Source organism: Rhea americana, unplaced genomic scaffold (assembly GCF_003343005.1).
Source record: "Rhea americana isolate MKP2758 unplaced genomic scaffold, rheAme1 scaffold_73, whole genome shotgun sequence".
NCBI lineage: Eukaryota > Metazoa > Chordata > Aves > Rheiformes > Rheidae > Rhea > Rhea americana.
This window is the reverse complement of record NW_028186901.1, coordinates 556207-579476: the sequence shown is the minus strand read 5'-3', so window position 1 is coordinate 579476 and position 23270 is coordinate 556207. Positions and strand designations below refer to the sequence as shown.

Below are 23270 nucleotides of genomic sequence, written 5' to 3'. Positions count from 1 at the left end.
GGGATACAAATGTCCTGGACTTCGTGACTCACTTCATGTGTACGGAAAGAGACAATAGAACAACATGTCTTTGACTGTGTGGTGTCCAGCCACTGCATGGCAAAACGAGACTATAAAACACAGGATCAGTCATTTTCTGCCGGATCAGCACATTCTTTCTGTTATTGCAGTTATTGTTGTGTCTGAATACCTAATTAATTACAACAGTAAACGCTGGCTTCTTTAATCACAGCATCAGCTGTCCTAATCAATCTTAATAATATGGAATCTGTACTATGGCACCCATGAATTTTAATCTACATAAATTTCTTAAGACCTCTCGCAAGCTTGTTGTATGAAATGATATAATTATGGATATAGATTAGGGCTGAAGAGAGTGATTTAAATTGGATTTAAGGAGAAGGTGAATAGAACCCTCCCACTCAGTTATTTATTTATTTGTTGTAATCCTGGCCTTCACACAGTTTTTTTTTTTACTATCATTATTTTATTCCCGCACTCCAAACAATTAGTGCTGCCTCTCTTTGCTCGCTCTCTTCCTCTACCCACCCTCTCAGAGGTTTTTGTGGCAAAGTTGCAATTCCTGGGAGAGTTATAAAATACCTAGGGGATTTTGAGAGGAATGAATAGGTGGGGCAGAGCAAAAAGCTGCAGATCTAGGTGACAGCACATAGTTGTAGACCCATAGAGGGAGCAGAGCTGCAAAATAGAGTGGAATAAAATAGCTGGAATAAAACATATTTTCTCTGTCAGTCCTTTAAAAGTAGGAAGTGGAAGGGATATCATATTGATCTAAAGGTCACTAATTCCTTCCACTAAAGTGAAATCCCAGGGTGTCTTAGGAGCCCCAAATGTGCCACAACCTGCTTTTGTCACTTGGAAGAATTAGGCTCCCCTAATTTCAGAGAGCATATTTCCTTGACTTGCTTTTACATCCAAGCTAGGACAGTAATACTGTGTGTAGACAGTCTCAATCCATATCCCACCAAGGAAAGTGGAAAGCCCCTGCTTTGATGCAGTGGGAACCAGGTCAGGCACTAACCATCATCCTTTTTCTTCACTGCTTTCACTTACTCCAGTGCAGATCCTCCTCATTTACACCACTGAGCACCACGGCAAACTCGAACTCCTCTGTCCTACAACAGTTTTCACCTGGGCACTCACGTAACAGCTTGCTTGCAGACCCTGTAGCTGAGTTACTGGCGTTTCAGGAGGAATTCTTTATAGAACATCACTTAAACTGATTTTATTTATTTTTTAACAACATATTTTATTCTGTCACCTCCATCCTTTTATTCTTTGAAAGAAGGTAAATGCTGGCCCTAAAGCTAGCTGAATGCCCCTTTAGAAAGTTAGACTTCAGGCTGCAGATATATCAGTAGTAAGAAAGCTTCCTGGTGTTAATTTTAAAGCACTGGTATTTCATGCTGACTTGGGAAATCATCCTTGGTTTTTGGCATCAGGCAAAGGATTCGGAAAGTGACATTAATGGATCTACTTTCTTTGAAGGACTTGGGAGTCATTTCTTGACTTCTGCCTAATGAATAAGTGCTGCCTTTGTTAAATTTATATTTATGGCCATATAGTAGGTCACTGGCTTGTTTTATGTCTCCAGGTTTATGGAAGGTTATCTGCCATGGTCACCTTGTGGCATCTTGGCCAGGATCATCTCGCAAAGAGACAATTGTATCTAAGCAGGATTTTTCCCATGGAGATATGGAAATTATCAAATTAATATAGAGGCGATGTCCAGGGATAAGGCTCTTGCCCTGAGCTGCCAAATGAAGTTACTATTAGCATCTGTTTTCATAGTAYACCTTTAGTTTGCCCTGGCAAGGCCAGATCCTCAGCTTCTGTAAAGCAGCAAAGCTAAACTGACTTAAGCAGGGGTGATGTGATTGATACTTGTCTGCTGGTCTCTCAGGAGCCTCTGAACCTTTTTCACTTCACTAACTGATCCTCAGTGTATACGTTACATCACTTTTAATCTCTTAAATGTCTGTATATTGGACATAAGATCTTCAGGAGTCTGACCACAAGGAAAGCTATTTCAAGTGGTATCTATGGGCACATTTACACAGCTAGTTGCTAACACATCCAAGGTCTTTTGCTGATGTTACAAGTTAGAGTCATACTAGTTTTCGTCCAGATGTCCCCACAGATGCATTATAATATACTTGTCCCTAAACTAGTATCCTCTACATACCCATTGCTCTTACGGACCTTACTCAGCTGTATAACTCCAGATCACAGCAGACTTATGCTGCAGCACAAATAGCAAACAGAGGAGCTGAGGTCTGTCCACAGCCCTGTCTGCCCATATTGTCTATGAAGGTGAGCATTGTTTATTGGGAATGTCAGTGAGATGATGAGTAGCAAGAATAGGGAGGTACTATTATTATATGTGGGTGCAGGTATGTATGTTTGGCTGGGTTTTTTTGTAAGGTGCGTGACCACTTCTGGAATACAGAGGTCACACTCTTAAAAAGGATGCTGGAAAATTCACAGGTGTTCAGAGAAGAGTTAAAAGAAAGGCTCACAGTGCGGAAAGATTATGCCATCTTTGAATTAGGACTGTCAGTTTCCAGGGCTATCAGATCCATTACTTGTTGCCACACTAACTTCAGCTAATATTTGCAGTAACAGAGAAGGCATGTCATCTGGATGGGGAAAAAGAATGACTATTATTAAAAAAGGAGGCTGAGACGGGGTCACATGACTACCTCAGCTGAGCRTGAAGGCCACAGGGGTCTAAGGCCTCAGTTCCACACAGATAGGATACCACATTAAAAGATGTGTATCCGATGGAGAAATAAAGCAACCTTCCCTCGTGGTCACTTGTGCCAAGACACAGAAATAATTCATGTCTCCCCACCACTTTGAATTTTAGCAAGTCATTTGCTCCAGCATGCTGTCACAAGCAATCCTTGGGGAAGGTTGGCTATCTGAGTCCTTACTGAACTCCACAAAGGCCATTAGTATGTAAGTAGGCTGTCACTTTACTGAACACAGCATGGCCACAACTTCTTCGGATGTGTAATCTATGTCTTGAGATTTTTGGACCTATACTAGCCAATGGCTTCATCTACGCTACTGCTAGAAGCACAGGCAGTTATGCTCTTCACTAAGTTTAATTCATCTGGCCCCATGAGCAGCACCATGAGTGCATACTCATGGATGCCCAGGCTGCCATGGCATCCTGGTGGGGTCCCCAGCTGGCCCTGGAGTCTGTGTCTCTTCATAGTCTCTGTTAACCAGCATAGACACATCCACTCATACATCTTTATTTGCTAAGGAAACATGCTCTTAGAGCTAAGGAAGCTGAGTACTTTACTGAGCAAAAGTCATCAGTTTTGTTTTTAAGAGCTCCCAAGTTAAAGCCCTGCAGATAGTGACTCCCCGTGAGTGCCTTTCCCAAACAGCAAAGGTAGGATGTGAGACTATGAATCAGACACAGGGTTCCAAGCTGAGCATTGCTGCCTGCCTGTGTGGTCTCGTGCTATAGCCTGGAGATGCTCTCCTCTTGCTCTTTTTCAAGAGTGTCCAGGGATGCTTGGGCTGGTGATACTGTGTCTGAAGCCAACCACAAAAGACTTTGTATCTTATTTACCTTTGACTAAGCGATTCTCAAGTTGTTTTCAAACATGACTGAAATCGGGGGAGAGTCTTTCCACTGACTTGCATATGTTATGAGCCAGGAGGAAATTCTTTTTGTGATCTGGGGCACAAAATAGTCTCCTAAGAGATACCCAATTAGATAATACCCTTGCTGACAAGTCCTAAAGGCCCAGGAAAATAAACAACTCTAAAAGCTTTGTGTGGGAGGCAAAAAGGCTGCATTTAGAGGTCTGTTGTTCCAATTGTTTAAATAAAGCATTTGCCCAGTTTTAATTTAATCTTAAAAGTTAAGAAAGGTTTTCAGGGGAAACTCACTGAGCTGATTGGCTTGGTTATGATGAGCAGAATAAGGTTCAAAGGACAGGCAAGATATCCACAGCTGGAGTAAGAAGAGTGGCTCTCCATTGGGTCAGGAGGCTTTGTTCAGTTTCTAGTGTTGTCACAAGGACAACATGTGTCCCAGGACACCATCCAAATCATCCAGATGATGCACTGCTCCTGGAGCTGCTAACACGTGTTCTGAAGAAGTAATCAGTCCCAGTGAGCTTTAATTCATTTATAAAAGTCTAAGTCCAAAGCAGGGTGCAGGGGAAAGGTGTTTAATTCAGAGGAAAGTTTTATTTTTTATCTAAACTAAAATCAGAATAAGTATTTGGTTCCCTTCAAGAAAGGCCATGGCCTGGACTCTCAGGCCCAGGAAGCCAGAAGTAAGATCAGCCATGGGCCCCAGAGGCAGTGAACTTGGTAGCTCTAGCACAGGGTTGTTGGTGTTGAGTCTCTGAAACCCTGAGATTTCGCTAGATTGACTGAAACCCTGGAGCGCCTGACAGCATCTTGCAAAGGAACTTATCACATGGACAGCATAACAGAAAAGCAGGTTTCTGTCAGAAATCCATTCAGAGAGACAGCCTTCCCAATTTTCAAAGGAATAAAGTTAAAATGGAACCAGCCCAATGACTCATTTCAACAAATTGGCACAAACTCTACCAGAGAAAGAGGTACTCTCTCAGAGCTTCTCTGACTACCCATATTCTCCAAGAGCACTCAAAGGGATGAGCTATCATAATTATTGTGAGCTGATGGTTTATCTGCCTCTTGATACCTAGTGATAAAAAGAGCTATCTACTGTGATCCTCATTTGAAGATTTTTGTTGTCATAGCACTCTGTGGTCAGGACATAGACTAAGCTATAGCTAGGAGAGTGGGGAATTTCCATGCATTCACAGCTGAGGCAAGGAAGAAAGCAAAAGAACCACAGTAAGATAGGGACTACTCAATGACTTGTCCTGTGTCGAAGAAGAGACAGTCACTGCTAATTGTCAGTGTGTGAGAGGGGATGGTCATGCCTAGGTTCTAGCCTCAGCATTTATACTACTTTCTACAAGGGCTGCAGATTGAGCAATGTCAACATGGAAACCTTGGAAGAAGCATTTTCCTCCTACACTGCCCTCCTACAGGGCTGATTTGCAGTGTCTGCGAGGTGTGACCTGCTGCTCCAGCTAGGCTAACCTGGGCAGAGAAAATGTCAAGAAGCCAGGAAATGCTGTGAATGCAAAGAATGAAATCTTTTCTTGAAAATGGGGAACTCATTCTACCGAGAGAGGAAGAGTCATGGCCATGACTATGTCCAAAATGTCTAATCTTCCCAGACACATAAACACYAAAATGCTGAAAAAATGATTTTCATCTCCTGAGCATCCAAGAGAACTTCTTCTAGCTCTATAAACACCAAGGAAGGGTAGACTGAGGCACCTATCCTCAGAAAGTCAGCTAGGAATTCAACCAACCACCTTACAACCTGAACTCAGGATTTCATTTGTTCCTTGCTGTAACTMTCCTGTCCTCAAAGTCCTTGTGATCCACTGACCACCGTAATCAATTGGGCCTTTCCAATACTTAGCCGAATAGCTAGGTTTCTCCCCTCCAAGTTGGGTCTTCCCACCATTCTTCCTTGTATTTTGGAAGATAAGTGTAGTAGGAAACCTTGCAAGCTTCCATCATGATCATTGATATTTTTTGACATTAAGGTTCAAATGAGTAGCTGCATCTGTAGTAAAACACTCTGTCCATTTGCCTGGGTCTGTAACACTCATGTTTGCCAGCCTTTTCTGCACCTTGGCATGCAGTTAGTGTCTTTCCTGGGTAGGTCAATGTCACCAGATTTTCTTCCAAGAGGACCTACATCTATGTATCCTCCAAGCCCTTGCCTCCAGCCACACCTCCCTTCTTGTAGAAAGGAAGAAGGTGAGAAGGAGGGGGAAAGTGGCAGCTCCCTAAGGGATCATCCAAAAAGTACGAAGTCGGAGGGACTGCATAAACGTAGAACTGTGCAGCACCAATAAATACAAATTAAACTCATAACAAGAAGTGAAATATTAGGGCCAAGGTGACATTTGGACTGGAGGTTCAGCCAAGCTTTACTTTAAATATTTTATTGCTGCAGATGAAGAAAGAGCTTATCCAACACGTTTCTCTTTCTCTCTCTCTCTCTCTCCTTGTCAACCAAAGAGGAAAAAGGAAAAAAATATTAACTAGCTTTGGCTGTATTTGAGCTAGACTTCAAAGTTTCACAAAAATAAACAGTTTTAGGGGGGAGATAGACACACTTGTAAAGAGAGAAAGTGTACTTTGAAGCCAGCAAGGGATTGCGTGCTTTATGCGGAGAATCATACCATCCTCTCTGGAGCAGACAAATGGTGTTCCCCTTCCCTCCAAGCAGCCTCTCCTCTGCCCCACAGCAGGCTGCTTAGCAGCAAAGTAGTCCTTCAAAGGGACAGCAGGATAGCAGGAGCAAGTGCTCCATTCTGTTCTCCTTGCTCCTGCTGTGCACCTGTTGTTTCATGCTCTAACTGAAAGTTTCATGCGACTATTGCTGTCACTTAGAGTAAGTTCTCCTGTCTTATCTCAACAAACTATGAAAGTTAAGTTTTTACCTCATGCTTAAGTAGCATGCAGAGTGTAGGGAAAGGAAGAAAGAGGTTTCTTTCCCAGGATATTTCTGTCTTGCCAAAGTGCTTCTCCCCTGCCAGACCTGAGAGGAGGAGTAGGCTTTTCCCTAGTGCTGTTGGTGGTGCAGTTTCTCACTAGAGCACTCAACACTGGCAGGGGCTTTACCTCAAAATGCACATGCTGAGGCTCACCGCCCACCTAGATGTGCAGTAAGACAACCCATACATACCTAGGCAAGCGTCCTGACTACAGGGGAAGTAAAGATGCTTTCATGAGGAAAAGTTTCTTGTGACTCACCCCTGCCCTTTAGGGACTCTGCAGCTCTGCACTGCTCAGCATGCCTAGAATATTTGCTAGAATTTGTGTATCTTCGCTCCAAACTGCCACAAGGCCACAGTGTGGGGACGGAGCCCCTCTGGTAGGCATGGAGGGGCTCTGCGTAGTTGTGTCTATAGGGCGAGTGAGCTGCTCCTGTTCTGTGACTCAGTCTCTGGGTTCGGCCRTCCCATACCACATACCACTGAGGGAAGAGAAAGTGAGTGTGTCTATCATATTTTTAATCCCTTAATTCCTTCTCTCTCTCTTCTGTCTCCACAGCACAGAGCCCCACTGCAGCAGACCCCTTGCAGCAAGCCTACGCTGGAGTGCAGCAGTACGCAGGTCGTTAGTATTAACACTTTCTCCCAATAAACCTTTCACCTCTCTAAAGCCTTTAATATATGAACACACCTGAGGGGGGCTGGTGGAAGGGAGTTGCTGGCTGGTACAGGATCAGCCAGGACATTAGGGTCCCAGATTAAATTTGGGCTCATCATGAAAACAAATATAAAGGCTCATGTTCTTCTCTCCCCAAGGGGATAACCTTCTCTCATGAAACATCTCTGAAAAGGCTCCCACTGACCTGTACTTCAGTGTAGTTTCATTGATAGGACAGAGTTAGGTCTGCCTAGGACAGTGAACAAGTGGAAGATCAGCCCAGTAACCCCACTGATTTGGTGGGGCACTTGCTCTAGCAGGTCTACTGAGGCTTCCAGGGAGTGGTTAGGTGGGTAGCCAGACCCTACAGAGCCCCTCCTGCTATACCTGACAGTGTATGCCTGTACAAACCACATTTTAGGGTGCCTCCATTTTGTATTTTGACCATACATGAGATGTGTTAGTGTTCAGTAGCTCTGGCAACGCTGGAGGTTCAGTTGTTGAAGCAGGGAGCCCAGAAGAGGCTGTCCAGCCTTCCTGAGAAGCCACTAGCTCCAGGGCTATCCCTGCTAGTACCCCAGCTTGTTAATCTGAGTCCCTTGCTAAGGAACTGTGTAGATATACTCTCCATTCCCCAGCAGCTTTCTACATGACTCCCAAAGGGTCAGTCTCTGTTCATTCTCATGTCACCATGTATGCCAAACAGCTCCTTTGCAGTTGATGGACTGACACCAGTCAATGTGACCTGGTGCAGACCATGACCCTGCCGTGTTCAGCCTCCCTTCATGAGGTGCCCATGGCAAATGTTGTGAGGAAGCTGCCACCCTGAAGTCATTATTTCCTGTGGTAACTGGAGCAATCATGGGTTCCCGCTGAGGAATGGCTATTATCTCATGTCAGTGCTGTATCTGGAAACTTAATTTAATTCTCCATGTAGGGCTTCATTTGCCAGTGTTTTAGTTATTGTCATTTATTGCTTGTGAGGCTTGATAGATGGGAAGCAGCTCAACCCTTTGAGCTGTTAATTAACCCCTCTGCACACACATGCCCCCTAACCCCCTCTCTCTGGGCTTGCAGGCGACCTGTACTCTGTATTTTTAGCAGCAAGACACATCATCTACCATCTGTAGCTCCCCATGTCTGCTTAGTGGGGGAGTTCAGGTGGGGAAAATTGTTTAATTGCTGCACACTGTTTCCACTGTGTTTCTGTGAGAGAGAAAGTACCTATATATGTGAAAGAAAATATAAACCTGACAGTGTATATGTGAAACTGCACATGTAGTGTGTGTGCATATGAAGGTTAGAGTAAGAGAGAGAGAAAATACTGTGTGTGACCCATTTTTATGAGCATGTGAAATAATCAGAGTGCAAGAGAGATCACCTACAGAAACACAGTGCATGTGTTCTCTGAGTGGATATAAGCTGTGGCATCAACGTGCTGGGCTAGTGAATTAATGTGTTTGTGGTACCATCCGAGATAGGTATGTCTCTGCTGGGGGAGATCTCAGTGGAGTGCTCCATTTACACCAGTGGGTAGTCTCACGTCTTGCTGCTGACTAAGCTGAAGGGATAGTAGGTGCTCACAGCAAAGTGGCACCACCTAGAGCACCACTGTGATGTTGCTACTGCATCTCAGGCTATATGAGATCTCTCCCTTTACAGAGCCAAAATCCAGGTGGACAGCCCACCTCCAGCTTAGTGTAGTCGTTTGGTGTGAAAACTCCTCGTTTCCCAGTGCTGAAATCTATCCCTCTTTCTTCTCTCCCTTTCTTTCCCTTATAGCTGCTTATCCTGCTGCTTATGGCCAGATTAGCCAAGCGTTCCCACAGCCACCTCCCATGATCCCACAGCAACAGAGAGAAGGTGAGTAAATGAGCTGTTCTCCTTTCTGGCCCCAGCATGCCATCCCCACCTCACTGCTTCCCTTCCTCATATGCCTAGAGAGAGGTCATCAAAAGCCCCGTTGCCTTGCATTTTTGGTCTGCTGAGTCTATTCCCTGTTTCTGTATGTGTCACGGCATCCTCAGCACYAACAGTAATCTGCGGGAACATCCTCATGGGGAATCGCTGCTGATATCTTCTTCACAGCCCCCAGGGAGGGGAGCATACTTATATGCATGGGCCATGGAAAGGCTGGGTAGCGACATAGGCAATAACGTCCAGCAGGGGTCTGTGTTAGAGATAGTCAACAATAATGCAGATGAAAAATGCAGCTGCATTGCAATAAAGGATTTAATAGGAAACAAAGCACTGGTGACCCTTCATCAGAAGCCAGAAATATGATTTCAAACACCTGCTATTTTGATTACCAGCTGATCTAGTCCTTTCTGCCTAACCCTTGATAATCTGGAGAGAAATCATAGCATAACGTCTATGCTGGGACAAGATGAATAACGTAGAATGGCCTATTTCTCTATACTGACTATGGGAAGAGTTAACTAGTCCAGAGGAGGGAATAACTGCCCTGTAGACATGAAACGTAGAGAGAGACAGGTCTCCCACTATTGCATGCAAATGTTTTGGGAGGCATCCATGCCATTTAATGTTGTGTTCCCAAAAGACTGTCCTTTATGTTCCTCTTGCTGTCAGTGGAGAGAAGTGGGATCCTCAGAGGGCAATCCGCTTAGGTATTCCCTACTGTCCTCTAGGGAGTCTTTTACTTTCTTTTGATTAGAAGAGGAGACTGCTTGCCTAAGCAATGCGTTTAAGTTAGGTGTCTCAGCTTAGTGTAGAGACCCTCATTTTAAATAATTACATTTCAACTTTTTTCCTCTATTAGATCACTAATTCAGATATATTCTGTTATATGTGTTATTATATATATATAATGATATTAAATATTTTAATATGGTGTAACAGTCAGAATGAAATGAATCAAGATTACACTATCAAACTGAAACATTCTGATGGCCTAGAACTACTTTGAGGGAGAAATCTCATTTTGTGAGAAAATTAGAGTGTTGGCATTTCGATCTAATTTGGAATTAATTTTTTTCCRATGTCAGAATTTCCTAGGGAACACAACTTCCAGCTCCTGATTAGCTCTAGTACACGTCCATGCTGTGAGAACAGATGCACAGACCTAACATATCATTATGGAGATGTTTCCCCCATGCTGAAGGACTTTGCTTTTTATTACTTACTGGGGCTAGATTAAGCACAGGACAAAATGGCGAGCAGACCATTGCTTCGCATAGTATTAAGCCAGGAACAATCAGAAGCAATGGATGCTATGCACACTTTGAATATCTGCTGCCCAAAGACTCCGATGCTTGTAAGGCATACACTGTCTCTRTGCACTGAGGGCGAGTGTCACCCGGTGGACGAGTTATCTCATATCACCTTGCTCCTACCTGTAAATGGCTAGCATTGAGCATGGTTAGGGACCAGATGTTTAAGATAGACCACTGGTCCAGTGTAGGTTGCCCTTCTAAGTGTTCTCCACTCACCTACAGTGCTTGGCTGTTGTAGCTTTCCCTGCTGCTTGCTGGAAGGGAGAATCTCTGGAGCACAACACTCCATCTTAACACCAGGTCGAGACCTTTAAGACTCTAACCTTTACCAGGAAAATGCAGCAAGAGGGAATTTTAGTAATAATAACACTCAGTGCTGAAAAGATGTTTGCAAGGATCTGCACAAACATTGRTTTGTTAATGAACCAGTCCTACCACAACAATAACACTGATGATCACGTTGTTAATAACAATGCTAACTCTCAGGTCCTACATCCTGGTTGGATAACAAGCCCAGAGCTGCTCCGCTGCTGCAGTGCTCCTGTAGAGATTAGTCATTACTTCCACACGAGTGCTGAGGCTGTCAGCAGCTGATGGGTTGCATAGGGTGGAACAGATCCAAAATGATCAAAGCGAAGATGAAGTTTTGATTCAGAGCGAAGATGAAGTTTTGATTCAGACCACATCAACCAGGCAAAATTTAGGGGTAATTTTGAGTTTGTATGGTATTACTCATTCTGATTTGGGTTCTGAAACTCAGATATACACTTAGACATTACACTGGAGTGGTGCAGGCTTGTGACTTGTATCTGCTCTGCACGCAGGAATGGCAGGGACTTAATAGCAAGCAGAAGCAGAAGGTCAAAGAAGTTACAGCCTCTCAGTATTTGCTGCAGAAGTGAGACATACATCCCATTTTCTGTGCAGCCAGGCCAAAGGCTGCCTGCTAATTTTGAACACCCTTATAGGAGAACCCATTTTTAATTTTTGTTGGAAGGACTCTCCGGCCATAGCCTCTCCTTATGACACTGATTCATGGCGTTGTAGCAGCCGACCCCAGCTTAGGTATTTGGACCTTACTCACATTGACAGTGGGCATGCAAGGGCAGGCTGAGTCTGGTGCTGTGCCCATGCTATACTACCTCAGCAATGAGCTTGAGGCTGAGGAGTACTGACATAGCAATGGTTTAGCAGAAGTAAATGCKGGTTTGGCTAGGCCTATGGAGATCTCTACCACATGCTCCAGTGCAGGTGAGCATTTCCATTATCCAGCATGATTTGCATGTGAAACACAAACCATTCATAAAACACATTTCTTTCAACTTTTTCCCCCTTTTGATCAAATCATGGCTATCTCTGTTTATTGTATATTAATGAACAGAAATATTTATTACTTTAGGCAATAAATTCAAGAGTCAGGGTAGGTGTCAGGGTAAAAATGAACCTTGATTATCTTCTCATAAAGCACTGTCAGGGCTAAATATTCAGTTGACTTTCAGAAATCAGTGTTAATGTGTTTGGTAAAGAATTCTGGCACTATATTCAGCCCTGAAATGCCAAGTGTAATGGTCTCCATTAACCCAGTCCAAAGTAAGCCCTTTCTCTTGACACTTGAAGTCTTCAGTGAGATTTTACCTTTCCAAATGTGATATTCCTCTTTCCAGTGATCCTGATTTAAAACTCATAGCACAAGTGCACTGAGAGCTAACTTGCTTTTCATAGCATTCTGAGCTGAACATTTCATAAGTTCAGTTTCTCAAATATCTATACATATGCACAAAATGGATGGCCATATACATACATGTGTAGTTTTCCATGCAATGCCCAGATTTACTTGACTCAAGCGAAAAAGACAAGGTAGAAGAGTAGAGACAGAGGAAGCTAATTTTGTGAACTGTTTACTGAGAAGTCTAACCGTAAARGACAACTTATGGATGGATGGATGGATTTAACAAGAAATTGCTTGTTTAATCCTAATGGCAGTATTTTTATATGTGAGGGTAGGAAAACAAATCAGATTAGTCCGGGTTGTTTTTCAGTAACAGGTGAAGTTTGCAACACTGGAAAATAGCAAAAGTCCTCTTTAGTTACCTACAAAATGAATTTGGCCTTAAATGTCTGAATCAGTGCAGGAAGCCACAGCATGGTTTTCTTATCCTTGTTTTGAAGCAGAACTGAGATTTTGGGAAGGTCTCTGCCCTTCTACATCCTCCCTGGTCTCTCCTTCTTGGTCTCTCCATAGTGTTAGGCAATGCTGATTTCAAGGTTGGCTAAAGGTTGTTCTCTCCTTGAGCCAACCTCTAAATCTGGGGTAGATGAAGTTACGTGCCTCCTGATCTGCCTTATGCCTTAGTAGGTGTTTCTCAGCACATGCAGGCAGAATCCCTACTCGTGCACAACACATCCAAGACCCCAGGAAATGCAGCTGGCATTTCTGAACGAATTCGCCAGTTTTGCAGAGCAAACTGCTGGCTCTGGTGATGTCAGTGGGAATTTTGCCACTAATTGCGGGAAGGCCAAATTTTACCCATTCTATTGAAATGTGGATCTCAAATCCCACAGCAGAAGTGCTCTAGGGTATGTTCAGATGAACAAATGAATTTTTCCCTGCTATTCTGGACCATGGTCTTCTCCTGGGCAGAATTTTCTTCTACTCTAACAGACACCTAAGGGGGTCAGTGTTTGTTTAACACTTTCAGACAGTTACATATCTAGTTTATCTTGCCAATAATGCCACATTGGGTGGAACTGAACTGCAGCAAGGACTGGGAAAGGGGTAGTTGTGAATGAAGAGACTAAGGAAGAGACAGACAGCACTTGTGGGGAGAGAAGAAAAGCTTGGCATGAAACACGGGAGCCTGAATGTGGGCCGCTGAAGTTCAGAAGTAATTTAGCTAAACAGATGACTGGGTGCCTAATTAGTTAATTATCCCACCATACCACTATCCCCCCATTTGGAAGAAACCCTGTCACCATCCTCATGACCTCTAGGAAATGCGTGAGATGCAAAGGATCAGCTGTTCCTTCGTGACAGTCCTTTTAGCAAATTAGTGGGGAAAATTGTGCTTAGCAAATATTCATTAGGGCTTCATTTTCCATTAATCCAAAAGGAAATGTGGAGAGCCTGTGACTTCAATCACGCTGAGGCCCAGGAATTTTAATGAGCTTTAAATGGGCATCTGTCAGAATCCTGACTTTGCCGTACTTCTCCTGCCAGCCAGGGGGATGAGTAATGGCTAATAAAAGGTGGGAGCATCTAGGCGAACTCCTCTCCCTAACAGGAAAGGCAAAGTTGTAATTTGCTCTGTTATGACACTGTAATTATGCCCTGATGAAGAAAGTGAGAGTATTTTCTTTTTTTAAAAAAAAAAAAAAAAAAAAGGAAACCTCTCTTTCCCCACACCGTGCCCCAGTCATGAATGAATGGGAGAAGGTTGGCTCAGTCAGGTCACAGGTACGTTGGCTGAGGGGAAGGAGAAAACCCCATTTCCCTCTGTCTTCTTACCTTACAGCAGGGAATATGCACTAATTCACCTCAACCCCTCCAGAGAAAACCAGAGATAGAGTTACCTGTCGAGGTCAGTGCAAAGCTGGCCAGAAACTGGAAATCCCCTTGGAAATAATCCCAAGAAAAAAAAACTCTCTCTGCCTCCTGAAACTATGCATTTTTTTGCCAGTGAACAATACAAATGGTAGAAACACTTACTTTTTTCAACAAAACCATATGGAAACAAATGTTTCCTTTTGACTTTTGCTACATGTACAGTATACTTTACACTTTAATACTTAAAAAAAAAATCATTTTGAAAAGTTTTATTCCTGCGCCTTCAAGCAGAGGTAGGTTTTTCACTTTTCTGCTCCAAAATGCAATTTCAACAGAACATTTTCTGAGAGTCTCAACCTTAACAAAACTGCATTTTCCAACAAAAGACTCTTCTCTGGATATTTTTTCAAGCACTCTCTGAAGGCTATAATAATATTTGTTACAGCACTAAGGAAAAAAGAGAATTCCTATCCTGAAGTCTCATATTTCGGATTTAAACCCATATGTCCTCTTTCTTGCAGAACTACCTCAAATGGGAGGACATGGCCAAACTCTGCAGCTTTGGGGAATTCTCTGGGCTGAGTTGGGCTGAATGTAAAATTCTATAAAATAAACTAACTCCATGGGTTTGTGTATCTCTTTCTACTTGTTATCACAGTCTTCACAAAGACACAAGAAGGATAATGAAACTTCTGCATGCAGACACTGAGAGAGGCAAAGATTAGGGAGGGTCACCCCACACTCTACAGATTAAATGAGATTATGAGAAGCAAAGAAAAACTATGAACGACATCTTTCATTCCTTTTATTTTTATTCCTCCCTTCCATCGTTCCGTAGGCATGTGTAGTGCTGCATTTTTCTATCACTAGATTTTTTTCCTGACATCTGTCCTGAAAAGGTTAACCACATCAGCATAGCCTCTGGGTAACCTTCTGAGTTCTTGGTCTTCTGCTTTCTCTGTTCCTCTGATTTTGGAGACCAGTGTAGACAAATAAGGGAAGGTCGTTATGATAGATGCTGTGTTGTTAGTCATGAAGTTTTCTAAAGAGGATTAAACAGTAACAGTGCACAGATTAGCCAAAAACAGACTCCAAAAACACATCCCCCACCTACTGTTTCCCAGCTGAGGAAAGCCAGACTTTGGCAGATGTGCAGAGCAATACAGGGAACCATTTTACCAAGACTCTGTAAGGTGAGCTGTATGCACCAATTCCTAGAGAAGACCCCTCACCAGCCAGAAAGGACAGAGGGGACCAAAGTAAATGTCCACCATATGCTTTCTTATATTCTATTCCTCTCCATTCATGAGTCTCCCTCCTCTCTTCACAGGACCAGAGGGCTGTAACCTGTTTATCTACCATCTGCCCCAGGAGTTTGGGGATGCTGAGCTGATGCAGATGTTCCTGCCTTTCGGTAATGTCATCTCCTCGAAAGTGTTTGTGGATCGGGCGACAAACCAAAGTAAATGCTTTGGTGGGTAAAGATAACAAAACAATTAGATTCATCCAGGAAAGGGCTTTCTCTGAATACTTTACCTTTCAAACTGCTTTCTCTCTGCTTAAGCTTTATGATTTCTCTCAGTTTACTCCTGTCGATACTTTCCCCCTTCCCTCTTTCTTTCCTAATTGTCTCATGCTCAGAATTGTGTGCGCTGCTTAGAGGTGAAGGATTGGCATCTCACCAGCAGCTGGGTACTGTGGATGCCAGTGGTGGGGCATAAAATTCCACCCCTTGGAAGGGGAGGTGGGAGGGTGCAGAAGAAATTAAAATATCTGGAAAAAATGAATGGGGCTGGGGGGGTTGCTGAAATGATGATGGGGTCAGTAGTGGGAGCATGTGACAGAAGGGGAATTTCTGTACCTAATGGAAGGGAAAAACAGGTTGTGGGGCTGAAGGTAAGACAGAAACTGAGGGCAGCTCTCCAGAGGGTGTAATGCATTAGTTGCAGAGGAACAAGGGCTGAACAACACCCACTGAAGATTTGGTCTTCTCTGAGGATGGACTGCAGGCAGCCATGCTCTGAGCCTGACGGACCTGAGTCAGCACTACAGCAGATGCAAGTAACCCAAGCCAACCCTCAGCTAATATACCATTCTGAAAGGCCAAGTTTACTTGTTTGAAAGTGCTCACATGGCTCTGGCCTCACCGCTGGCTCAACTTTGCCARCTTGGAGTCTGAGCAGAGCACAGCCCTAGCTGCCTGCAGTCCACAGGGAAGGGACACCCTAAGCTGCACCCACAGAGAGAGCATGGACCAGGGCTCAGCTGGCCAACAGCCACATGGCAATGAGTGCATGATGTCTCAGTGGGACCCTGCCATTTGCAAGGGTGTTGCAGTGAAGTGTCCCTTGGGCAGTGCTGTGGGGTGGGGACCCTGCCACATTTGGTCCCATTCTACCTGGGGAACAAGAAATCACCCCCATCATTGTGCCCAACAGTGGGATATGCAATTTCTGGTTCTCCACCATCCCACGTTCTTTGCACACTTTCCATGAAAAGTGCAATGGGACAAACTATTKCTTTTCTTTTTCCAGTTACTTGCAGCTGATCTGGACTCTGCCTCTCAGGCAAACTTCCAGACTTAAAAATTGCTTAAGTTTCATTTGGCTTTAAAGTCACTCTCARCCCATACACTATGTTTCCCTCCCATGCTGCCTTCCCCCTTCCCTTCCTGGACAGCCCCCCCTCCCACAGCTCTTGACTCATTCCCTGCTAGCTTTGGTACATGACAGAGAGTACATCCGAGAGTTTTGTGCCACTTCTCTGCACAGTTCTTCCTACTCAGCCACAGAGTGTCTGAACAGGCTTTTTTGCTCTTTGATTGAAGGAGCTCTGACCCCTAACATGAGGTGACTCTATGTCCCCCCCTTCTTCAGCAGTTATTGGGTTCCTGCAGCCTCAAGCACTAGAGGAAAAAATGAGTAATGCAATGAGTTTAGTGTGAGGAAGCAGCAGGGAGGTTTGAAAAAGGAACTATGAGTTAGACCCTTTCTCTCTAGAGTCCCCCTGCCTTTTTAGCGCTCTAACTGTATTAAAGCTCAGAACAAAATGAGTAGACCAGTACAACTTTAGGTAACATTGAAAGCTAATGCTCCAAGGATATCAGCGGGTTAGAAATGGAACTTTGGCAATGAGATTGCCATTCCTATCACAGATAATGTTTAGGGGTGTACTGACCCTAGCTCTCCTCGTATTCACAAGAAGAAAGACCAAGGGTAAATGGGGAAGAAATGAAGTGAGAGGCAAATCCAGCAAAAGAGAGTATCTTCTGCACAGAAGTTTACTTTTCCTCCCCTTATTTCAAAAGCTCTTTGGCTACAAGGCTTAAAGAGAATGATAACACATACTTAGTTTGTTGGCCAATGTCATGCGGCTGACCTTATTGCTGTTTCCAAAGCACTGCGAGGTTGTGACTGATAGCTAAGTAGGGATTGAGGGGTTTAAGCATAAATTTATCCTAACTGTGAGTCTTACTGTAAGAAGAGAACCTGAAACGCAACTTGTTTGGTGCAGTAACCGCCAAAACTAATGGTGAGATATTACAGCCAGAGAGCAGGAAGATGCCTCTTGGATGTGTAGACCTCAAGCTCATGGGCAAGCAAAAATAGGAGTTACAGAGATCAAGAGGGTGGATCTTAGTCACTTTGTATTAGCTTCTCCTATCCGAGTCCAATCAGTCTGGGAGCTCAGGCATTAGATCAGAGCAGCTGAGTTTTCTCTGACTTTAACTCAGTTTCCCTTAGAGCTGTGCACCTAGTGTGACTGTTGGTCTTAGACAAACGTGCTGACTGCACAGCCATGTGCACCATCTCCAGAGGCATAGAAATAACAGAAATAGAGGCAGTTAATTATCACAAGTATATCACGTTGCTCTTCAAAACCTCCTATCCTACTGACCTTCAAATTTAGAATGCAAAAACATTGGGGTATCACAGATAATCAGGCCTTTCATTTGTTTTGCTAAGTCCACTGAAGGTGGAGCTGATTATCAATTTTTTTTTCCAGAAAGTTGGGTTGTTTTTTCTAGGGGAAAATTACTTTTTCCTAAAGGAAAAGAAGAATATTTTGTTAATTTTAAAAGTAAGAAAATTGTTTCCTTTTCTACTTAAACATTTCCCAAAACTCAACATGTAAAAACACAGCATTTGCATTCTGTTTCACTTTTTTTAGCCCAGGCAGAGCTCTCCAACTGGTAGCCTGGGGGACAATTCTGTCTGGCCCCAGAAAGATATTCCACCATTATATGACCTTTTAAAATTTATCTGCTATGTAGATTCCAAGTAAATTGCTGTAACAGTGCTTAGCCCGAGGTTGTCAAGAAATTATCAAGAAGTCCTGCTTAAGACAAACTTAAAAAATTCTGTGGAGAAAAATATCACCATGCTTTTTCCACAGGAACAGAAAATACTTCATTTGCTGCTTTGAACTACCTGTAAGTAACTGGCCCAAAGTGAACGAGTCAGTGGTGTAGCATCTCAAAAAAAAGGACCTTTATGGCTTTTYGGCTCTGAATCTTCCACTGCACTTCCAGCACAAAGACAGATGTAGTATCTGCTTTGGCCACTAAAAGCAGGACACTATAGGGTCAGCCATGGGAGTGTTAGAAAGAAAATGAGATTAGTCATAAGCCTTTCTCCTGRTTTCCTGGCGTCAGACATCCTGCAGAGAACAATTTAGCACTTACATGCTCTGCAGAAACTACGCTGTGGTCGTGATGCCTTTCACGTTCCCCATTCAGAGGCTGCCTCCTGACCGATATGGAGCAGCAAGGAATGAGAACTATAGCAAACATCAGTGTGGTGAAAATTCATGTATGCAATATGAAAACGGTCAAAATATTTCTATTGCTTTCCACTTCAGGTCAACTTGCTATAGTGTGTAAGACTGAGAAACAACCCTGACTTCTCACTGGAGAAAAATCATTTAAATTGGGAGCTGACTTTGCCCAAGACTTTCATCTTGCTGCACRCATCAAGACTCAAATCAAATTATCCCTTTTTTCCTTCTACAATTTTTCAAGCCTGTTTTTTTTTTACTATTTTTCCCCTTTCCTGAGGCAGCTGAAACATATCCAAGTGAGAGCACACTTCCCCCTCCCACTTACCAACATCCTACTTATTCCAAGGACTGAGCCTCTGCTCACCAGGATCTCTTTGGGATTCTCCTCAGGAGCTGCCTTTTCAGCCCTCCTTTATTCAGATTTATTGATTTCACCTTCAAAGCCATTCACTCTTCTGTCCTCTTCTCTCCTCACCTGCTATTCCTTCACTCACTGTCCAGTAAATATTTGTAGCCTCTTCCCATATACTTCTACTGTCAGCATGTTTCTCCTCACTTGAGGCATGCTGTCCATTCCTAGGAAAATGACAGGACCATAGCAGGGACTGTTGTCTTACTCAGGAAAAATTACAGTTAAGCAGATGCTCCTTGAAGCCGGTGACACCCATTCACAGGGAAGGCTGATCTGGGTCCCAGCTTCTCATACAGAGGCACAGTTTATGGCAGTCTGAGCTTCAACTTCTGCAGGATCCTGGGACTGTATCTTGTCTCTGCTCAAGGCAGAGACTACACTGAGTCTCTCACTTTCCCACCACATGTGTGGGTTTTTCTCTGTGTAGATATCTACTAATTGCCAAAGGGCATGCAACATATCTGTATGCTGATCACAACAGTGCTAGTGATAGTTCCCTTCTCAGACATGGAGATTATTTAAGTGTGACCAGTTTGTGTACAAGATAAAAATAAAAACTGTTAAAATGATGCAATTAAGGCTGCTAGGACAAGTAGTCAATGTGAGAAGAGCAAGTCTTCACATTACCCACACATGGCTAACTCTACCTCTGCGGGAGGATGATGCTATGATACAGGCCTAATTTCATAGCACTCACTGTTGTCACACAGGACACATTTTGAGAAGGCATTTGAAGACATTAAAACAGTGAAATATAGAGACAACCATGATCTAGGAAAATGTTTTAACAGAGAAGAGAGTGAGAAAAGGATAGATTTGGGCAATATTAATTAGGAAGACATGACAGAAATTAGAAAAACGAGGACGTAGATGGAACAGCAGAGGCCAAATGATTACCCTAAGGTGTCAAATAAGATGTAGATAAATTAAAACCAGAGAAATTACTATACTGGTGCATGTGGAAATTCATTTGTTCAGTCGTTCCTCTCTGAGAGTGACGAGCACCTGCCTCTGCTGGCTCTTTGCACATCATCGAGTAGCAGGCACTGTGTGTGTCTCCTCAGTTTGTGCAGGTTTTCCATCTCCTCTGGCATGGGAAAGCTTTCAGTGTCTCTTTCTCCCCAAGGGCAATGACCTGGGGAGGTTGTGAAGAGCCTCTGTTGTGCCCATAGAAAAACCGTGGTTCGATACATAGTTCGCCACTCTGGGGCAAACTATGGGGCAGCACCCACATCCTCTGCTCACTTTTCTCCTCTTCTGTGCATCCCAGAGAGATAATCACACTGACAGTAGTGACGTCTCAACCCTTTCTGAAATGTCTCGCATGAAACAATACCATAAATGTTCTAGCTTTGACCGCATACTGTGATGGGTTCTTAGAACCACAGATTTATAGGGACAAACAGACCGTCTTGTTTAACTCTTGGTGCAACATGGATATCAAGCTTCACCTCAGATTCCTCCAGGGAGTCCACAGTACAGCTGCTAGTGGGCTACCCTATCTGGTAAAATGTCCCGTGTTCTTTGAAGATGCCAAAAGAAAGAAGACACCACTTGCTGAGGGGCATAGCAGTTAATTACTCTCACTGTTAAATATTTTCCTTTTGTTTCCTACTCAACATTTTCTGGCTTCTAGCTTCTAAAGAGAAATAAAGGAGCCAAAGGAGAGAGATTAAAGATGAGAAAAGCAGTGAGGAATGATGGCTGGACACAGGAGGGGGTGAAGCTCAGGAGAAAGGCTGGGGAATACATAGAGTTTGTATCATATTATTAAAAACRTGGCAGTTCAAGATGGCAGTGTGGTTGCAGAAAGGTGGGGTGGGAAATTCAGTGCAGCAAGCAGGTCACAACTGTCTGCAGCATTTCAGCCTGAAAGTTGAATAGGAACAAGATAAACATCAAGAGACTGGGGCATCAGCAAAACTATGCAGGGGCCTGTGACCAGGGGCATTGTAGGTCAGGTCTGAAGTGCATTGGCAGCACTCCATAAGACACAGGAGAGGAACAACAGACTCTCAGGTACACCAAAAAAATATTGCTCAGCACCTGCTCACAATGTGCCTCCAAAGCATCCTGCCAAAGCTGCCAGTTTCTCATTTAATGAAAAAGTCAACTCTCCTTAAATTTGTCTAGGGGAATGTGTAAGTCAGGGAGTAGGGTGATGTAAGAGTCAGAAATTCTAGTCCCATGTGTCTGTCCTGTCTGGGTGATCATGAGTCAACTGGTCTGTGTGCCTCGATTTCTCCATCTTCTAGCAGGGCACCAGCTCCTTTACACAGTGCTTTAAAATCCACAGATGAGAATTATTTATGAGCTCAAATTAATTTCTTTCCCTCTGATTCTTCCTTTGGAAAATAGCCTTTCTCAACAGATAAGTTACTAGAAACCTGTTGGGAGAGAGGTGGAGTTCTGCTTGCCACTTTTAGCAGTGCTATGATTAAATTCAGATTTTTTTTCTTTTATTTTCACTTTTAACTCGATTTCAAATTTCTTAAGAGAAGTCTCTACTCCAAACTTTCTCCCTGTAGTCCATGAACTTAGGCCATGTCCTTTACTTTGAATGATCTAGTAGCAGTAAATTCTGTCTCAGATCCCTGGGTAATTTCAGATGGTCATATCCGTATAGCTGTGGGCTACAAACCAAAGCTAAAGTGTAGTGAAAAAATCCACTAATTTCAGTGTGCGAGTTGAGACAATTTGGAGCCAATTTTCCAGGCACATTAGGCATGCCTGACTCCCTCTCTCAACTMCCCAACCAAGGACATTTCAGTTCAGCTCAGCACTAACTTGTTGAGGTCTGCTCTATTCTCCAGGGCCTGGCACAGACAGCCAGACCACCAAGAAGAGACTCATGAGGTGTCCATCTTTGTTGGCAAGTAGGCCGTAAAGAGCAAGACACCATCAAAGGAGTGCTTAGGGCTCCCAGGTAAAAAGAGAAGGAGGCACAAGAGTTTATTTGCTAGACACACTCTATTTTTGATACAAAGCAGCCATGCTCTGAGACTTCAGGCCCGTTGAGTAAAGAAGGGACACTTCTCCAGCTAAGAGTCGTGCGAGTAAGAAGGAGAAGGAGCTTTTCATCAAACTCACCACACAGCACCTCCAGCCATTGCAGGCAGTTGGGGGAGGTTTGCGGGGAGGAGGAGGAGCGGGAGAAGTATTAGGGCTGTGAGCCACTATTCATTTACAAACTATAATTAATTTGATGTTTAGATTAATTTCTGATGCACTCTCAAAGGTGCATTGAAAGCATTTTTCCTTTATTATAATGTTGATTGCTTATTGGGGAGATAAATCTAACTGTCAGTTATGCACTGACTTACCAAAACTTTCAGACCAAGCAAGCATGTATGCATAAGGAACAGCTGTTTGCAGCTCTCCGGTTAAAGAGACAGCTCTGTCTTTTCCTAATAACTCACATTAAAGAAAATCTATACATTGTACACAGGGACTTCTGCTTTCTTTTGTAGCTTAACAATGTATTAGACAAGAATATGTTAGCAGAATCTGTCTTCTATTTATCTGTCCAGCTATATCTGTCGTTATTCTATCCATCTCTCCATCCAAGTGATATAGTCCACCTCTAGAATACGTTTGAAGGTTATGTATATGTTTGTACATACCTACTCACATACATGCTTACATAGTCATTTGAAATATTTTCACTTATGGTGTAATTAGATGGAGGAATTCATTACTTCAGGGTCTTTGTGGCTACTCATTTAATGAACTTCAAAGATGGAACGGCCATTTATGTGACTAATGGAAATGACTACTTATAAGAGTTAATGCCAGAAGAAAGGAAAAAAAAAGAGAGAGAGAGAGTTTTGAAAGAGATTAAAAACTTAGTGCTCTGGGCTTCAAACCAATCCTTCAGCACTGGGAATTAGGAAAAGAACATGATAGGCAGACTATCTCGTATGTGCCTACACAGCATGCTATTTATTGCAACTTTCCCTAAAAGAACCTTTGATATTAGACAATGGATGAACCCTGGGTCTAATTGTATACAGCTAGTCCTACCTATGCTCCAGGGATC

General features: G+C 43.3%; 1 protein-coding gene across 1 annotated transcript in view; it reads left to right on the top strand.

The window, feature by feature from the left end:
- The window catches only part of CELF4 (CUGBP Elav-like family member 4), a 710880-nt gene that overhangs the window by 648182 nt on the left and 39428 nt on the right, over positions 1 to 23270 (top strand). Inside the window, exons 9-11 of the mRNA XM_085321945.1 lie at positions 7165 to 7227; positions 9046 to 9126; positions 15371 to 15514. Coding sequence (XP_085178071.1) covers positions 7165 to 7227; positions 9046 to 9126; positions 15371 to 15514 — 288 coding nt within the window. The remainder of the gene's footprint in view (positions 1 to 7164; positions 7228 to 9045; positions 9127 to 15370; positions 15515 to 23270) is intronic.